This window comes from Henckelia pumila, chromosome 2 (assembly GCF_033568475.1).
Source record: "Henckelia pumila isolate YLH828 chromosome 2, ASM3356847v2, whole genome shotgun sequence".
Classification (NCBI taxonomy): Eukaryota; Viridiplantae; Streptophyta; class Magnoliopsida; order Lamiales; family Gesneriaceae; genus Henckelia; species Henckelia pumila.
This window is the reverse complement of record NC_133121.1, coordinates 15,401,019-15,420,078: the sequence shown is the minus strand read 5'-3', so window position 1 is coordinate 15,420,078 and position 19,060 is coordinate 15,401,019. Positions and strand designations below refer to the sequence as shown.

Genomic DNA, 19,060 nt, shown 5'->3' with positions numbered 1-19,060 from the left:
TTATGTTTATACTAATCTTTATAACAGTCTATTATATGCATTAGTATGTATAATTTGTGAAAAAATATTCAGGTACATGGAGCAAGTTATAATCAAGAATATCAAGAGGATATAAATTTGATATTGAATATAAAATATGATGAATTTATCTCTTGAAAATGGATGATGAGATATCTACAAAACGGTTAACTATATTATGAGCGGTAATACATCATCGAATGTGAGGAGTTTTCTGAGAGAAAGAGAAACACGTTGTGCTCTGCATATGTCCCGAAATCTTGTGAGACAAGATGTTATATGTACCACGAGAATACAATCTGGTTAAGGGTACAAGCTTGATCGTGGTACATGAAGCTCTCAAGTGAAGGTTGTGATCCATTCCTCGGGAGAGAAAAGTGATGTTCCCGGAAGAGAACAATTCGTGGCTTTGAGATGGATTTCAAGTAAAGTTGATCAAAGACAGGTAGTGCTCGCCAAATGAATCTGCTGATAGTAATGTTCTTCATTAAGGCGTCATGAACAAGCTAGAGTGAGTACTCTCATGTGTTTTTAATAAATTCTTCATTTTATTGTAATAATTTTATACTTTAGTAAATTCATTTGAAATTTGGGTCAGCCTCGTAGTCGTAGATGTGGTTCTTTCGATCGAATTAAGTTAAAATCTTGTGTTTTTTTCTTTTATTTTGCTGCTTACATATCCTAGAAATATTGCTAATATAAAAGACACATAAACTACTAATTAAACACAAGTTTTAATATCAATAAAAGATGGCGACTTAATATATATTATAGATAATATGAAGAAAAAAAAACCCCAAAATGATCCTTGTAAGTAGTTAAATATCACTTTTGGCTCAATAACTTTGGTTTTTTTTAATGCAATTTTAGTGTTTTCATGTAAAAACGATTACGTGTCTCCAAAGACATAAACATATATCATGTGTCATATATGCAGTGATCAATATCATGTCAGTACTCGGATGTATTAGAGACATAAACATATATGATGTATCATATATACATTAATAAATATCATGTTAATTAGTATTCGGATGTTTTATAATTTGCAATAGAAGTAAACCTGATTGAATTCAACATTGAAACTTAACCAACTATAGGATTAAAACGAAAATTTATATCAACTTGCATGCAAATCAATAATCTTACAATTTTTTTATTTTTTTTATCTTTTGAGTTGAGGGAGGGGATTTGTTACAATTTTCCCTACAATAAACCAAGAAAAATAAAATACAATCCAATCATATAACTGATCAAGCATTTATTTTTCCATAGTATAAGATATTATTTTATTGACTTATATTGCGTATAAGTATTTGCCTTCACCAGCTTACTTATTCATGTTTGTTATAATTACATCGAATTATCTAATATATATATATATATATATATTATATATATATATATATATATATATATATATATAAGCACTGTCTAGTGTGCACGTAACCTCTCTACTGAAAATTCAAAATCAGGAAATAGTTATTTAAAAAAAACCCAGAAAAGATATAGTAATTTTCAGGAAATAGTTATTTTTTAAAAAAAAAGCCCAGAAAAGATATAGCTTCATCATTTCGTTTAATCTTCGCTGCTCACCAGAAAATTTAGTTTATTAATTTTTTTTTTTTTTGTGCTCAAAATTTTTTTGTTTGGGTTTGTTTTTTTTAATAACTCCATATTAGAATTTTTCGTGTACACACGTTTGGTCCAGCATGGACACACTTATTGTACTGTACTTCATACATATTGCTTAACGTGGTTCCTATATTAACTAGATGTACACCACATATTTTTTGTTAAGTGGATGCCACTCACAGAATAGTGTCATGTGGGTAGCGTGGTAGATTTTAATTGGTTAAAATTAGTGGACCTCATGTGGGATTCATTGATTTTAACCAATCATGGGATACACGTCGCCTGCAGAGTAGCCTACGGATGACATGTACAAAACCCATATTTATGGGGTGTCGACCTATTTTATAAATGATTAAAAAAATTTATATTTAAAATTTGTGGCATAATAATTAATAATTAATTTACAATATCGTACAATTTGATTTTGGATATTTCCAAATTATATAGTTAATATTTGGCTAGGTACATGTACATGTGTGACACGTAGACTTATAAGATGGAGATTATAATAATATCTTGTTTATTATTACATCATTAAATTACATAGTAGTTTGCTTGCATGTACACAACGTTGGATGTGAACGTTCTTATACAGTCTCGTGTTTCGTTCAGGATAATTAAATTTTTGCGGTATTTTTGATCTGAAATAGTTAAGATCATCGAATAATTCATTATTCTATGTCACGAGTCGAGCAGTGTTTAATGATGTAAACCAGTTATCATACATATATCAACCATGTAAAATAGAAAGAATAAACGAAATTTGATTTTTTATGGCAACATTTTTTTAGACTAGTCTATCATACCAGACTTGCTCAGTGTGATTTACTTAACTAACATAGTTAATTTGCAGACTATTATGTTAGTTCGAGGGTTTACTCAATGTACATCAAATTAAAGATAATGACTATGAGTTTACACATCATAAAAATAATAATAATAAAACGAAATTATAAAATTTGGACTGAAAACCATTACATATGATTTATCATGTACTAAACACACTAAAGATAGGCAAACATACATATATGGGCATTATGTATTTGGAAAAAAATAAATAAATTTATAGATATATTTTTTTTTCAAATAATTTTTTTTATTCATTATTGTAACCGTCGTTGACACCGTAGTCTAATTGATCACATGATCATTTCATTTATCCTCTATAAAAACCCATCAAAGTTCTCGCACACCTCTTCAATCCAAAAGGATTTAATTCTCTGCAACCATATTTTATGCAGAGATAAAAACAAATCATATTATTATATTTACATTTCATCATTAAAAAAAAAAAAAGGATTTAATTCCATTTCCTAAAAATGGGCAACAGCGACCAAGCATACCCGTCGTCGAACACCTACTCCGCCGCGACCCACCGCGTGGGGATTCCGCCGCCGCAGCCATTCGTGAAGTCGCTGAAGAACACGGTGAAGGAAACATTGTTCCCGGACGACCCTCTCCGCCAGTTCAAGAACCAACCTCCCCGGAAAAAGTTTGCTCTCGGGCTGCAGTACGTGTTCCCCATCCTTGAATGGGGTCCCCGCTACACTTTAGACTTCTTCAAAGCCGACCTTATCGCCGGAATCACCATAGCCAGCCTCGCCATCCCTCAGGGGATTAGCTACGCCAAGCTCGCCAACTTGCCCGCAGTTCAGGGCCTCTGTGAGTGTACATAAACTATATATATATATATAAATCCTCTCGTACGTACGTACCTGCAGCTAATTTACTTAATAAGTACTGTACGCCGCCGCAGATTCAAGCTTTGTTCCGCCATTGATATATGCTATGATGGGAAGCTCGAGAGATGTGGCGGTGGGCACCGTCGCGGTCGGGTCGCTGCTCACAGGTTCCATGCTGAGCGCGGCGGTGAACCCGGTCGAGAACCCGACTCTCTATCTTCATCTTGCTTTCACCGCCACTCTATTTACTGGGATTTTCGAAGCCGCTTTGGGCATTTTCAGGTTCTTCATTTTTCATTATGGGAGATTTTTGTGAAGTAAAAGCCAACTAGCGGAACCAAGCCCGGGTGGGCCCAAATTTTTTTTAAAATTTTGTATGTAAAATTTTGAATAATTTTGGTTTAGTTTGGTGTTAACCCGGGTAGTCCAATTCAAAATATTAAAGGATAGGAGAGCTTAAAATTTTAGCTCGGGTGGACTAAAAATCATGGGTCCGCCATTGAAGCCGAGAAGTGTTTCCTAGAAGCCCTCTGAAACGCTGTCATAGCATTGATAATATATCAATAGATTGATTAGCATGTACGATTGGGTGCAGGCTAGGGTTTATAGTGGATTTTCTGTCGCATGCAACGATAGTCGGATTCATGGCCGGAGCCGCGACGGTGGTGTGCCTGCAGCAGCTGAAAGGGATTTTCGGGCTCGACCATTTCACCCATGAAACTGATGTTATCTCAGTCATGCGCTCCGTTTTCTCTCAAACTCACCAGGTAATTAATTAATTTGCTCAAATCAAATGCTATTTTTTTTTATTTTGGTTTTCAGCTAAAATAGTATTTGCAACTTCTAAAAATTTAACTAACTAATACATGATAAATACACGTATAGAAACGTTAATGAAATTGGCCTTTTTTTGTTTTAAGAATACAAATCGCTAAAATTTGATCTTACTTCAATAATAAATTGGTCGTTTTTTTTTAACACTTTTTATGTCGTGTTAATGCGACGTCGAATATTAATATAAGACTGAGAAAAAATATAAATTTCAGTGCTGTCCTCAAAATGACATGTCCTCACCGACCTTGATCTGATCTGTATAATAGCCGTGAGGGTGCTGCCACCGTCTACAGATCATAAAATGTTGATGTAACACATGAAATTAAATTATATATGGTGCATATGCGTGGTCCAACTCCTTTTCCAGGAGAAGACACGACCTTAAATTTAGTCGATAACTTTATTATATGTAATCATAAAAATCAACAAATTATTATTTTTTTCATTTAATTAGTGGCCGTCGATTATATATCGATACCGAATTTCGTAGTCGATGGATCGCGACATGCAGTACTTCAATTAATCTGTGCCGATCGGTATTTTTTGTATGTACATGTGCAGTGGAAATGGGAAAGTGCAGTGCTGGGAATTGTGTTCCTCTTCTACCTCCTAAGTGCAAGATACTTTGTAAGTTCATAATTATCAACTATATATATATATATATAGGACTATATATATACTTCTTTTTCCAGCTCAGTTATTAAATATTTTATCCTTTAATATAATACCTTCAATTTTATAAAATATAATATATAATATGATGTAATAATTGGGGGGAAAAAAAAGCATGCATCAGATATTGCCAATTTATTATCAATCAATGCACATTCTCATCACATTATATTGGCATGTGGGCTGCTTCTGTAGTCGCTAGCTATATGCTACTCAAGACATTATATAATTTTGGACCACTCTGAAACTTAAAAGTAAAAAAGAATTAAAATCCAAAATTAAATTAATTTAATTTATGCATCATAATTCATATGCGCATGCTAATTAAAGTTTGAAGGACTAATATTAGAGTCACGTGCGGCTTAATCTTATAAAGAAATTAAGTAAGCCAAGAACATAAGAACACTAGACGACTTTTAGAGAGAGGAAAACTTGCATACTTGAATACTGTCATATTTGTAATAATCAAGTTATGAATTAATGAACGAACTGCTATCGATCTAGTGTGGAGATTCAATCTGATCTAGAACCATATAAGAATTACTCCTCGATTATTGTCCAGATATTAGCTAGTATTCAGCAGAGCAAATTAAGATTTAGAAAAAAAAATATACAAGTGGTTTCTAGAGAGATTTAATTTTATCACTAAGTTGTTAGAGTGTTTACTACAACTCCAATTAAATGGTAATTATATTTAGGAAGTAAGATGAGAAATGGAGTATTATTATTTATGGTTAATAAAATTTACTTTCTTGCTATTTTTATTTCTGGAAAAAAAAGTTTAAAGTTTGATTAGTAATAGAAAAATTGGTTGCATGCAGAGCAAAAAGAAGCCAAACATGTTCTGGGTATCCGCAATGGCCCCATTAACCTCTGTGATACTGGGAAGTCTGTTGGTTTACCTCACTCATGCTGAGAAACATGGAGTCCAAGTGGTGAGGGCTTTTCCGTAATTTCCCACTGACACACAATTCTTCCTTTCTTTTCTTGTCTTGCACACAATTATTGCAACACTTTGTGACAAATCACTTTACCGCAAATAATCGCCTACTTTCCACATTTCAATGCATACTTTTCACTTTGATTCATTCATAAATAGCCATCAATCAAAGTTTAAAATAGGTCTAAGAGACCACATGTTTTATACACGAAAACTCACGCGACCCCTGTTGTTGTTGATGGGTGTTTTAGTCGGTGAAGTAGGTGAATAATTGGTCAAAAGTCAAGAGTTTGATTTTTTCTATCAAAATTTTTTTGGACTAGCATGTCGCACAATACTTGTCAAGTGCGATTTATTTGACTAACGTAGTTTGCAGTCTATCGCGTTAGTTTGAGATTTAGCAATCAATGCGTATCAAAAGATAAAGGACGTGTATTGTCACGTCATTTAAAATAATAATAATAAATAAAAAAAAGCTCACATCTCATGACACAAATTTTTGGATCAGGTCGTGGGAATAGTGATTATCGGTCGTATGTTTCGAAATGTCTATATATATATATATATATATATATATATATTGCAAATTGAAATGTGAAATTTTTTTATAGATTGATAGGAAGATTTATTAATCTTGTAAAATACAGATAGGAAAATTGAAGAAGGGGATAAATCCAGCATCAATAATGGATATGGAATTCGGGTCAAAATATCTGACGACAGCTATCCGAACCGGTATCGTCACGGGTGTCATTGCTCTAGCTGTGAGTACTTTCTTTTCTTGTACTTATTATAATATTTAATTTAATTTCTATATTTGTAATATCACCAAATGAGACTATATTGCATGTGAAAAATCTACTCATGCAATTACCATATATTTGCAAGCTCAATAATCCACGTCTCATCTTATATAGTATTTGGTTACGAAAAATGTTTTACTAAAGCACTTCAACTTTTGTTTTTTTTTGGAAGCTATAAGTTTTGGCTTTTGAGTATTTGTTTCTAGTTATATTTTCAAATTAAATAAATATTTTTTAACATTTATCCAAAAATCAAAATTGACTATATTGTGTAATAAAAACACTTTTTGCTTATTTAAATATTTTTTTCCCAACCGGGTCTAAATTAAAGGGAAAGATACCAAATTACTGGCTGGTGTGGTCCAAAATGAGAGCCCCAAATTTCACCAAATTTACAACCAATAGATCATGCATATGGAGTACACAACTTCACGATCGATGCCACCATTAAATATGAATGGCCTCGATTAACTTAACTTAATTTTGTTCCTTAAGAAAAATAAGGAAAACATATTTCTCATGGAATTCCCACACGTAATAAACAATTGATGTGACCTTAATTCTATCACATCTTAATGTCTGTCCAATAAAATTGCAACACATCAAAGGCAAGTATTTCGAATTTTCTCTGCAACTTGTAGCTGATGTGACACCGAAATCTCATGTTCAGTACGAGATCTCGATTCGAGATTCAATTATAACAATCTCTTTTCCTGCCTCAAATATATGTGAAATATCTAGATTCATCAGAAATGTCATCGGAAAATGCTAACAAGACGTTGAAATGACAGGAAGGAATAGCAGTAGGCAGAAGCTTTGCAATGTTCAAGAATTACAACATTGATGGAAACAAAGAGATGATTGCCTTTGGGTTCATGAACATTGCTGGTTCTTTCACTTCTTGTTACCTAACCACAGGTAATTAACCACACGGGCCCAAGCCCAATGGAAAACCAAAGCCCAAAAAGTAGGCCATTATTAATAACAAATTGGATGAATATTTGCAGGCCCATTTTCGAGGACAGCGGTGAACTTCAATGCAGGATGCAAGACAGCAGTCTCCAACATAGTGATGGCATTTGCAGTGATGCTAACGTTGTTGTTTCTCACACCACTGTTCCATTACACCCCGCTCGTGGTCCTGTCGTCGATCATCATCGCCGCCATGCTCGGCCTCATAGACTACGAAGCCGCCATCCATCTCTATCACGTCGATAAATTCGACTTCTTGGTCTGCATGAGTGCCTACGTAGGAGTCGTCTTCGCCAACATAGAGATCGGCCTAGTCCTCGCGGTACATATGATCGTTGTTTCGTGATTGGAATTAACATATATATGATTTTAATGTATGAAAATTAATCCCTTTGCAGATTGGACTGTCTATTCTGAGGGTACTGTTGTTTGTTGCAAGGCCTAGGACTTTAGTTCTTGGTAATATTCCAGACTCTAAGGTTTACAGAAGTGTTGAGCAGTATCCAAACACCAACAATGTTCCAGGAGTTCTCATTCTTGAGATTGATGCACCTATTTATTTTGCTAATGCTAGCTATTTGAGAGAAAGGTACCATAAATAAAAATCAACTTATGATTAATCAAACAAGTTGTATATATTATGGCATCAATATAGACTTTATCTTGGTTTGTATTTCTTTTTACCAGAATTTCGAGGTGGATCGATGAAGAGGAAGAGAAGTTGAAGTCATCAGGAGAAACTGAATTACAGTACGTGATACTCGACATGAGTGGTAAGTTGCATGATTTCTTTTGAGATGCACATGTGATGCTCAAACACGACCATTTTTGACTGGGTTTTTGGAAATGTGGGCAGCTGTTGGGAACATTGATACAAGTGGGATTAGCATGCTTGATGAGGTCAAGAAGGTCATGGATCGAAGAGGGCTAAAGGTAACCGGTTTGTTTTTCAAATAAATTGCGGTGTCACTCACTAGTCAAGTGATCATATTTGAGCTTTACCATCTGCAAAAATGTTTAGTCTCATGTTGGTTGTTTCGACTTTGAAACGTGATCGTGCAGTTAGCGTTGGCCAATCCGGGAGGTGAGGTGATGAAGAAGCTGAACAAGGCGAAATTCCTGGAAACAATAGGGCAAGAATGGTTGTTTCTGACAGTGGGAGAAGCTGTTGGGGCATGCAATTATATGATGCACACTCAATGCAAGCAGAAAACGAGTGATGATGATTCCCAAAAATATAGCAGCAATGTGTGAGACGAATAGCCTCAGATTATCATTTATTAGAGAAAAAATGAAGAGACGAGTGTACTTATGGCATGTTGTATGTGTAGGTTGATTGAAAAGATGCGCATATTTGTGCTCTTTCAAAGTTGTATATCGGCTTTTATCAAGAGAAATCGATCCTTTCTTGTTATGGTTTCAGAAAGTACTCGAGCTCAATTTTGCATGATCATGTAGCCAAATACAGATCAATGTCCTGTGACGATGCAAACCCAAAGTAATCCATGTATGGATGTAAACAAATACTCCTTGTAATATTCATAATGTATGCAAGAAATCCTCGACTTCTGCTCATCATTCATGATACTGGTACGACATATAGACTGTACCTCCATAGGCCATAGCAGCTAACAAGAGTCGCACCGCCATAGCGACTCAGCAACATATCATAGCATACATCCGACCACCATAGCCACTACAATATAAAACAGCACAAGTCCGTGCCATCATAGCGGATCTTTTCATGCAACATAAGTATACAAACCCTCACACGCCAGCATACACATGGGAGTTTATAGTTACAGCCACCGCTGCTCCTGACGTTTGGAAACTCCCGGCCATAGTTTGTCGCAAATAAAGTCATTGAATGATTACATATACTTTTTCCATCGAAGTATATGTGGGACAAACAAGAAAGTTGCTCCAAAACGTGGAATCGAGAGAGTTTATGGTAATGGTTAACAAGCTTAGGCTTCTCTTGACTTTTAGTCTCAGTATAACTATTGTAACAATGGTGCGCTTTACAACTACACAGTTGAATAGATGAATCCTGGTATGCAGAGTAAGAGAAAGCTGGATGAAAAAATAAAATTACTCGAATATAAATTTTATTCCACAAGAAACACTAGGTTGAGTAGCGTTATTAAAATCCGGGGTGCATAGTTTGTTTCTTTGAGCTAGAGTAAGTAAAAATGGAATTAACATATCCCAGAAAACAGATCTCTAGTTTTCAACAGACACATTAGAATATTTGCAAGCACCTAACAGATGATTTTCAGAAACAAAATACCTAAAAACAAGGATTTAATGAGCAAGAATTTAGGAAGCCAGTCTCCTTAAAACGCAGGGCTTCTAAAATATAAGCACACCAAGACTTCAATGATCAACAGTGGAAGGCTCAAAGCATCCACAAAATGGTGCCTTATTCCGGCCCTGGCCTGTTCTTCTTGCTCCATACAGATAATCACGCAGAAGAACTCTCCGTCTTATCTCAGATATATTAGGTTTTGCTTCTTTTTCATCTCCGAGCTTGAGTAAAATAAACTGTAGTTTTTGTACCTCCAGCTGCAACCTCCCAATTTTTTCAGACATTCGTCGTGCCTGCTCAGATACCTTTCTCCTTGCATTTCCATCCCCTTCTAAGTCAAACGACGACTTGATATCAGAGAAAGTGCTATGTTCGACGGTTTTTATCAATCTGCCATTGAAGTCAAACAATTTTATGATGGCTACATCAGCTTCTTCAAGCTTACCTTTGAGTGTTTCACACTCAATCACAGCTTTGCCACGCTTTCCCTTTTCTGTAACCTGAAGTTTTCTCTTCAAATCTTGAACTGTGATTTGCAGATTCGCCAGTTTCTGAACATCTGAGTCAAGACGTTCCAACACCTTCTTCTTGTTCTCTTCTTGAACAGCCCCAGAAAATCTTTTTGAGATCTCTGACTTGTCCATGCTCGACTCTTTGACAAATAGTTCATCTGAGGCAAGAAACTCACCTTTTTGGTTCTTTATAGGATCTATATTTTCTGGTAACTCAACAATTTGATTATCCATATCGATCGGTTCTCTACTGCTGACTCCATAAGGTGAACCATTCGATATCTGATCAAGCATGATGTCTTTCATCAGAAGTGTATTTTCGGCCTCAGAGATCTCAGATGTTTGCTTCAGACTTCTTCTGTAACGCCAGCTCTCTGATTTTAGAAACTCAATTTTCCTTAATGACGTGTCCAATTTAGAATGCAGATCGATGCTTTCTTGAACCATGGCATCCCTTGTTGCAGCTGATGCCTTTTCATAGGCCTGAAGTCTGGAATGCAGATCACGCAATTCTGAAAGCATATCTTGCATTGGGGCCTTCTCATCCTCATTGAAATCAATTCCTTGCAAATCATTTATAACTTCAGCACCCTAAAACAAACAAACAAGAAAAAAACTCGGCAGTTGTCAAAACAAATGACTGGTAGATGCTGAGTGGAGATTTTCAATAAATTATACTCACACTAGGAAGCGTAAAATCAAAACAGTCAAAGAACTACAAAATAATGCATCATTGCATACATCAATTAAAGCTTCACCCGTGGTCAGTGTAACACTCATGTTAGCACAGAAGAATTTTATCCAATTCCGCAATCCATCCAATTAAAGAATATTATCCATATCATCAAGAGTCGAGACAACAAACCTCTACGTAAACTAATCCTTAAACAACTCTCTCGAATTTTGTTCCACCCAATAAAATATTCCACATACTTGTTTAGTGCAAGATGTTGATGAGCCAAAATCAAGAAATCAAAACGATAATAAAAAGCTAAGACTTTCACTACTTGCTAAAAATCGATTAAAACCTAAGGCAAAAACTTGTTCAAAGGAAAAACAGAGGCTGCTGTCTTGACAAGGGGTTTAAAGTTTAAAGACCAATCTGTATAAAGTATTGGTTATTTTTCACATCGTAAATTTCTGGTGTCATAAACTGTCCACCTACTTCAAGTAAATGTATCGCATTTTGTTCATATCCAAGCAGAACCATTATCAAGTGCACATTGCTAGGTAGCACCCATTTTGGGAATATAATGTTCTTTTCACCAGAAGAATTATGTCAGCCAATGGGGAATGCTACTTCAATAATTAAATTCAAAGGAATTACTGCAAGCATGGAAGATTTGTTCAACGTCAGATCAGCCGGTTACAATATATTTAGGGTACTCAATAATACCTGCAGTTCCTTATCTTCAGGATTTTGAAGCTTGATCTGTCGATCAGTGTGGTTCTCCAGGGAGGCTACACATGCCTTCAAGGAAACAATTTCAGGGCGAAATGCAGCAAGTTGATTTTTGAGACCTTCATTTTGATCGATATAGTCCAGACATGCCCCTTCGAGCTCGTGAAACTTTTGCTTGAAAAGAAGCTGACAGACCATGGAGTACTGTAATTGGCCAAACGCTTTTGTAGCCTGAATTTCCAACTCGTCAATCTCCTCTCCTTTCAATTTCAGCTCATTTTTCAGATTTTCCCCATTGCTTTTGCTCTTATTGAGCTCTTCATGCAAATCATGAAGCTCACCTTCCAGAATCTGACTCGCTTCACGCAGAAGATTATTCTCCGCGTTCAAATGGTCATTCGTTGTGGAAAGATTGATAATCTGATTCTCTTGGTCATCCCTAATAGTCTTAGACTCATTGCTCTCAAATTTCAAATCTTCCACAATTTTATGCAATTCAAATTTCTTTTTTTCAGCTATATTTATCTTTTGTTCAGCTTCTTGAAGTTCCAACTTCATCTGATGTAACACATTTTTTCCATTTTCAATATCGTCAGATAGCTGATCTTTGACAGTAGCAATAACCTTCAGCTCATTCTCTGATCTCTGCAATTGCTGCTTGAGGCAAAGAAGTTCGACATTTGATTCTTCCAACCTCCCCTCTGCCGAGCTTAACTTTCCCACTAGAACACCATTCACATAATGAAGTTTATTACGATCTTCTCCCAATTCTCTTACCGCCATTGATTTCTCTTCGGCACAGCTTCTCAATATCAAGGAGTGATTATCCAAAGTGAATACTTTATCACACAAAACACAATTTTCCTCTTCGAGTGCATTATTTTTTTCCTCCAAATGTGTAAATTTCTCCATCAGGGATCTTTTCTCCTCATAAACTTCTGATTTTTCTCTTTGCAAGGACTCACAGGTACCTTGCATGTCCATTAAATTTCTCTGTAAATCTTTGATCTGAATCATTAGTGCTTCCTTAATGCAGTCTCTTTCCTTCAATTTTAGCCTCAAATTTTCGCTTGTCTCGAGGTGATTAATTACCTCAATCTGTTTATCTGAGAGCTGCTCAGATCTTTCCTTGAACTCATGCTCGATGTTGCTTTTTTCCACGTGAAGATTATGTGCCTCATGTCTTAGCTGCCTCATCCACTCACCAAGAACAGATGATTCAATGGCCCAATGCTGATTTTCTTCCTCAGCTTTGCAGAGTGACGTTTTCAAATCTTGAATACTACTAAACAGCTGGTTGAAATAAAAATGGTGTTGTTCCGCTTTATCCATTAATGCAGGATCCTGATCAATGTTCAGAACTTTCAATAACTGACAAGTGCCAGCCCTCAGACTTGAAGCTTGGTCGGACAAAGATTTAATTTCGACTTGTTGCTCAACTTTGCTCTTCTCTAACTGTGACATAATCTTTTCAAACAAAGTGGATTTCTCTAAAAGTTGTTCATTCCTTTTCATCAAGGAGAAATTATTTTGTCTCAGCTCTTGAGCAGTTCTTTGCAAGACGAATATCTCGATTTCAAAATTCAAGGCATTATCTATCACTTCATCAAGTTCTCCCTTTCTCCACCGACATTCTTCGTGCAAATCACGCATTTCAGCTTCAACACCTATTAACCGCGACTCACTAATCCGAATGTAATTGCCATGTTCTTGCCTTGCTACCTCCAAAGATTTCTGCAGCTCTTGAACTTTGCGAAGAGTTGAGTCTCTTTCTTTCTCAAGAGCTATGTATCTTCCTTTTAGTTCTCCGTGATGTTTTCCAAGCTCTTCCAATCTTTTCAGGGTGCTTTCTAGCTGAGAATTTAAACCCTGCTTCTCACCGATGAGATCAGCGTTCTCATTTTCGAGCAACTGGCATGAATCTTCTAATGTTTTTGCTTTAACCACTAGCATCTGGAGCTGATCGTGAGCATCAGAAAGGGAATTTGCCATAACGGTGTTATTCTCAGTGAGGCCCTCCAAATTCTTGTTTGCTTCCTGTAGTTGGATCATGAGAGAGGCTTTATCGTCAAGAAGGGAAGATTTCTCCTTCAGAAGAGATTGTAAGGATTGCTCTAATGCTTCTATCTTTCCTCTGACTGCATCTAGCTCAGCATTCAAATCAGATAAGGAGGTTTCTAAGACTGCATTTTTCTCAAGAAGCTGCTCCATAATTTCCAGTTTCGTCATGAGAGCTTCTTTATCCCTTCTTTCTCCGTCCCAAGTTTCTTTCAAGTTGGAATTCTCATCCTGCAATTCCCTCACTGTTGGTCCAAAGGACTCTGGATTCAAGCCAACCATATGCACCTGGTCCACAACTGAATGATGCTTCTTTTGCAGATCATTCAATTCCTCTTTTAGGCAATATATTTCTTGCTGCAGTGCATTTCTTTCATCTAGTCGAAGTTCAACTTCCTCCTCAAGTTTCCCTTTTGAATCTTTTAAATCCGAAATCTCATCTTTCATCTCCTTGATCGACGAGGATGAAGATGCATTGAGCTCATCAAGATGTTTGTTCTCCTCCTTTACCTTAAGAACTTCATCTTGCAAACTTTGATTATGGGTCTGTGAAACGTCCAAAAGTTGAGCCCTCTTATGCAGCTCGGAAGCCATAGATCGCAGTTCTTCCTGTGTTTGGGCGTGCAAATGCTGCAAAGTCTGAAAAGCAGTCTCAGCCTCCACAAACCGTAACCGTTCTTCTTGTAAGCAAGCCCAAAGTTGTCCTAATTCCTTCTGCTTCTCTGTAAGATCTTGAGTTTGTGTTCCCATCTTCAACATCAAAGACTCCAACTCAGAGTGGAGAGACTGATTTGACCTTTCTAACAGGAGACATTTTTCTTCAGCACCCTTTAACTTGGATACTCCACTATCTATCTCTAGATTAAGGAGTTTAGCCTCGTCTTGTGCACGTGTAAGTTTGTCCTCTAGACTGGAAATCATCTCCAAGCATTGCTGGTATTGAAGAGCTGCAGCCTCCTTTTCATCAGTTAATTTGGAAATTGTTTGTTTAAGAATTTCAATTTCACTTTTCGACTTTTCTGCTCTCTCTTTCAACTGACTAGCATCTTCTTCAGTGACTCGTAGTTTGTTCTCTAAGTTTGATATCACCTCCAATGATTGCAAGTACTGATCAAGAGCTGCATCCTTTTCAACGGCCATCTTATCCCGTTCAACTCTCAAGGATTGTGCTTCCGTTTCAGCTACGCAAGCTCTTTGATTGGATTTCTCGGTATCCTCTCGAGCAGTATAGATAATAGCCTCTAGATCAGATAACCTTTCCAAGGATCTCTCATATTCTTGAAGCTTCGACTCTTTTTCAGATTCTAGTTTAGACAGTGATTCCTTCAAAATAACAACTTCGTTTTCAGCTTTAGTTGCACGATCGCTGTACACTCTGAAATCTTCTCGAGTCTGAGATATTTCCAATTCAAGCTGGGACAGTCTATCTACACTCTGTTGATACTGAACAAGGCCAGCTTCCTTCTCACTTTCCAATTTGGCAATGTATTCCTTCAACTTTAGGATTTCCTCAGATTCACGTTCTTCTGCACGTTTTGATGATTTTTCAAACCGGGTATTCTCTTTTTCCTCTGTTTCATCAAAATTAAGGCCCTTCCGCACCTTTTCAACTGATCCAAAGGGGTCGTTAAGCTGCTGTTTTAAAGCCCTCCTTCTTGCAACAGTGTCAGATTCATCAGTGAATTCTCCATTCTGTTTGAAAGCATCCGCATCAGGTGTTCTAGGATCAGTTCCAGAAAACACAGGTGAATCATCAGCAAACATAGAAGGGACTTGATTCGGAAAAGCTTCTGCCATAGTTCGATGTGCATGTCGAATCACACCAGTTGCATGATCATATCTTTCAGCCAGTGCACGATATGCTCTATAGAACTCCTCGACCATTCTCATAAGCTCGGGACGTTTCTTGTAATACATCTCAGCCCTCCTTGCAAAGGAATCTGCATCTTCCTCAATGAGCTTTATCATTACTTTAACTTTCACATCCATATCTATCAAAGCACAAGACAAATATTTCAGCAGAAAATACATAATGACGATCCAGGAGAATGCCCAAAAGGTATAAGATACAACAATTTTGATTCATGGCAGTGACCCCTGAGAAAGTAATGCCTAACTTTTGTAAACTTAACTGAAGAACATAAAAGGAACCATCAATCAGAAAACACCAAGGACCCGAGGCGTAAACACGATTCTCAAGTGAATATTGACATCTCTGTGCCATGTTTCCATATAACATAGCAGAAATTTCACAGAATATAGACTCATATGCAGTTAGAAGAAGATGGAACGGAGAAGCAAATACTTCTAATTCTCCAGTAAGTTCATAATTTCAATAAAACCGGAAAAAACCAGGTTATACCTGTGAGATTCTCCTGAAGCCATTTAGAATTCTTGGGGCTAATATGACTATCCCACCACCATGAGTACATACGTTTTGAATCTGTGTGCGACAACTTTGCCATCTCTTTCGATGCAAGCTCGAGCTTCAAATGGTGTAATCCAGGTACTCGATCCAATTAAACAAAACTCGGAAGCACCCAATTCAATAATAAAAGATAGAATTGAGTTGAAGATCACTTAGCCCCTGTCCCCAGTAATGGAAAGAATGGAGGAACCAATCAATTAGTCCCAAATATCTCAAGATTTCCAGAATCGAGTTGGGAAAAAAAAAAACCTTATAAAGTAAAAGTATCAACAACTTAGAAGATCGCATAACAAGCATTAATTAAACTGATCAACGAAATTAAGACCTGAAATTATCAACAACAAAAATGGGAGCCTCAAGAATTACCTGGCCAATAAAAAATCACGCAAGATCCCCACTGCAAAATGAACATAGAACTTCAGCAGCCTTTTCATCAAACAACTGCTCCACAACTCCTAGAACACAAAATTTAGTAATAAAGAACTAAAACACCCAACTACCCAGGAAACAGAAAACCAGATTTTGATCATACCAGAAATTGTAAAACCAGGATCACTAAGACAACCACAATTTGATTTCAAAACCCGTGAAAGATGATGAAGTGTGACAAGTCAACCAAACCAGCAATACAGTATGAACAAGCAAAAGTATTTACTGAAACGCATACGAAAAATAAAGATGGCTGGATTCTACGCTAAGAAAACATGGGATTAAACAAAACAAAGAAAAGAAAGTTAACAGTGCACAGATGAAACGGAAATATATTACACAATAGTCTGATTGGGAAATATGACCCAAAAAAGTATAGATTTGGAAAAAAATAACACACCCCATCTTCATCACAAAGTTTTCTCTTTCTTGGTGCCAGATCCTTCACTGTGTCTTTCAGCAGAGGCTTTAATTCCCTGGTGGAAAAAAATATGATCTTTGCTCATCTGTCAAGCCCATAGATTTTTTTATTTTTAATTTATTTAATAATAATAAGTATGGAAAACAAGAAAATGACAAATTTCATGGCGACTATTAGGTGTAGACTGCTTTGTTTTGTCGACTGTTTCCTTCTCACGCTTTCTTTTCTTTGCCATCTTTTTCGATAATAAATATGGTTTTTATTATTATTATCTTACAGTATATAATATAAACATTTTAATTAATTGATGAAACTTAATATAAAATTATGTTTAAATCATAATTAAATTCATAACATAAAAAAAAATTATTAGATGTATTATTCATTTAATGTGATCTTATATGATCTTATTTATTAGATTTTTCTTTTCTTTTTTTAGAAGAGTTCTTTATTAAATTTTTTTATTTATTAAAATGACATTAACTTTGTGATTTTTAGTGTCTTTTTATTTATGAAATATCACTCACCTCTAAATTAGAAAGTGTTTGGATTAAGAATCCGAAAGAAAAAAATGTTTTTTTAAAAAAATAAGTGTTTTTATTGTTTCAAATGTGTTTGGATAGATTTGAGGTGTTTTTAAAAGCAACAATGTTTGATAGAGCTTTTAAGAATCACTACTCAGCTTTTTCTCACCAATTTAATTAAGCCAAAATAAGTATTTTTTTAAAGCTCATATTTATAGCTTTTCAAATGTTTTTTTAAAACTCAACTTAAAAAAATTTGATTTCAATCTATTCATCTAAACACAAAATTATTACAATTTTTACTTTAAAAAGTACTTTTAAAAGCCAACTTAAAAAACTATTTTTTAAAATAAAATACTTATGTATCTAAACTGGTTCTTAATTCATTGTTGAGTTTTAGTGACTATTTATTTATAAAAACACTATATTTTTTGTATTTTTTAAGTTTATTTTTCTCTTTTTTGTTTTTTCTGTTTTTAGATTTTTCAAAACTCGTATTTACTTATAACGAGTAATGATACTGAATCAAATATTTTAAATTGAATAGTAGCCTTAGATTACTCTTCTACGATGTATTGGTAGATGAGATCCTAGCATATGGATAATACTCAAATCATGCATCTAACGGTTTGTATTTTTACACATATGCGTAATTAATTATATATTGTTGACGTGACAAATCATGAGACATTAGATCTATCATTGGGGTATTACTCATATGCTAGGTTGAAATCTACCATATTGGATTAAGTTTGGTATCAAATTAATATATTTATTATTTATCCAACATCAATCAAATCATTGATTATTGATCTTTTATAGCAATAAAATCATTAATATAAAATTACAATATTAATCCTCATATCTTTTTTGTTTATATTTATTCATCATTAAAAATATTAAAATAAAATTTACTATTTTATCTCAAATTTAATCATTCAAAGTAAACATATTATTTATCAATTACTATTTTACGTCAAACTCAAATATATGAATAATTATACCATTTTTTTCATTTCCAATCTTACTTATCAAACCAAAAATACCCTTAATCATCCTCAAAATGAGATTTTGTATAGGTCTTAATCGTAAAATCAATATTTTATATTTTAAATAATCATAAAATTTAATAGTTTTGCAATTTCAGTATTTTGAATCGTAGCACAGTATCATATTTCGATCATTTAAAAAAAATAGTAACAGTTATAATTACCAAAGGTCCAACAGCTAGCCTAAATTATTCTTGTCTTTATATCGCAGTATCATATAATTGTGGTCTAATCATTCATTAATATGCGTTGAATAATTTAAATTTGTGGGTTTAAGTTAAACATGTGAATTATTATTAGCATATTCTTTGTTTATTGGTCGATAATAAAATAAGACACATTTGATCCGCGTCACCAAACTGGTGATCCAATC

At 35.1% G+C, this 19,060-nt stretch overlaps 2 protein-coding genes across 6 annotated transcripts; one reads left to right on the top strand and one right to left on the bottom strand.

The window, feature by feature from the left end:
• Window positions 1-2,845: 2,845 nt before the first annotated feature.
• LOC140879586 (sulfate transporter 3.1-like) lies at window positions 2,846-9,003 on the top strand. The gene is made up of 12 exons (XM_073283352.1): window positions 2,846-3,315; window positions 3,410-3,617; window positions 3,931-4,102; window positions 4,731-4,796; window positions 5,663-5,776; window positions 6,429-6,545; window positions 7,376-7,502; window positions 7,592-7,878; window positions 7,955-8,145; window positions 8,244-8,329; window positions 8,413-8,489; window positions 8,619-9,003. The coding sequence occupies exons 1-12, from the start codon at window positions 2,973-2,975 to the stop codon at window positions 8,808-8,810; spliced, it is 1,980 nt and encodes a 659-aa protein (XP_073139453.1). The 5' UTR covers window positions 2,846-2,972; the 3' UTR covers window positions 8,811-9,003.
• A 631-nt stretch (window positions 9,004-9,634) lies between these two features.
• Window positions 9,635-17,260, bottom strand: LOC140885476 (protein NETWORKED 1D-like). Of its 5 annotated transcripts, none has more exons than XM_073292460.1 (5): window positions 17,094-17,260; window positions 16,631-16,719; window positions 16,199-16,423; window positions 11,773-15,827; window positions 9,635-10,967 (listed from the first exon to the last, which is right to left on the bottom strand). In XM_073292460.1, the coding sequence occupies exons 3-5, from the start codon at window positions 16,299-16,301 to the stop codon at window positions 9,933-9,935; spliced, it is 5,193 nt and encodes a 1,730-aa protein (XP_073148561.1). In that variant the 5' UTR covers window positions 16,302-16,423; window positions 16,631-16,719; window positions 17,094-17,260; the 3' UTR covers window positions 9,635-9,932. The 5 variants fall into 5 exon arrangements, with proteins under 5 accessions (XP_073148561.1, XP_073148563.1, XP_073148566.1 ...); XM_073292462.1 differs by having other exon boundaries at window positions 16,631-16,705; XM_073292465.1 differs by having other exon boundaries at window positions 16,631-16,661.
• Between the last annotated feature and the right edge of the window lie 1,800 nt (window positions 17,261-19,060).

What these genes read in the sequence shown, in the direction of transcription:
- LOC140879586 (XM_073283352.1), top strand. Translation starts at nt 2,973, where the DNA reads ATGGGCAACAGCGACCAAGCATACCCGTCGTCGAACACCTACTCCGCC. An exon ending in AGATCGGCCTAGTCCTCGCG is followed by an intron (nt 7,879 to 7,954) that starts GTACATATGATC and finishes ATCCCTTTGCAG; the next exon opens with ATTGGACTGTCTATTCTGAG. An exon ending in TGGATCGAAGAGGGCTAAAG is followed by an intron (nt 8,490 to 8,618) that starts GTAACCGGTTTG and finishes GTGATCGTGCAG; the next exon opens with TTAGCGTTGGCCAATCCGGG.
- LOC140885476 (XM_073292460.1), bottom strand. Translation starts at nt 16,301, where the DNA reads ATGGCAAAGTTGTCGCACACAGATTCAAAACGTATGTACTCATGGTGG. An exon ending in GCTTCAGGAGAATCTCACAG is followed by an intron (nt 15,828 to 16,198) that starts GTATAACCTGGT and finishes GTGCTTTGATAG; the next exon opens with ATATGGATGTGAAAGTTAAA. An exon ending in CTGAAGATAAGGAACTGCAG is followed by an intron (nt 10,968 to 11,772) that starts GTATTATTGAGT and finishes TGTTTGTTTTAG; the next exon opens with GGTGCTGAAGTTATAAATGA.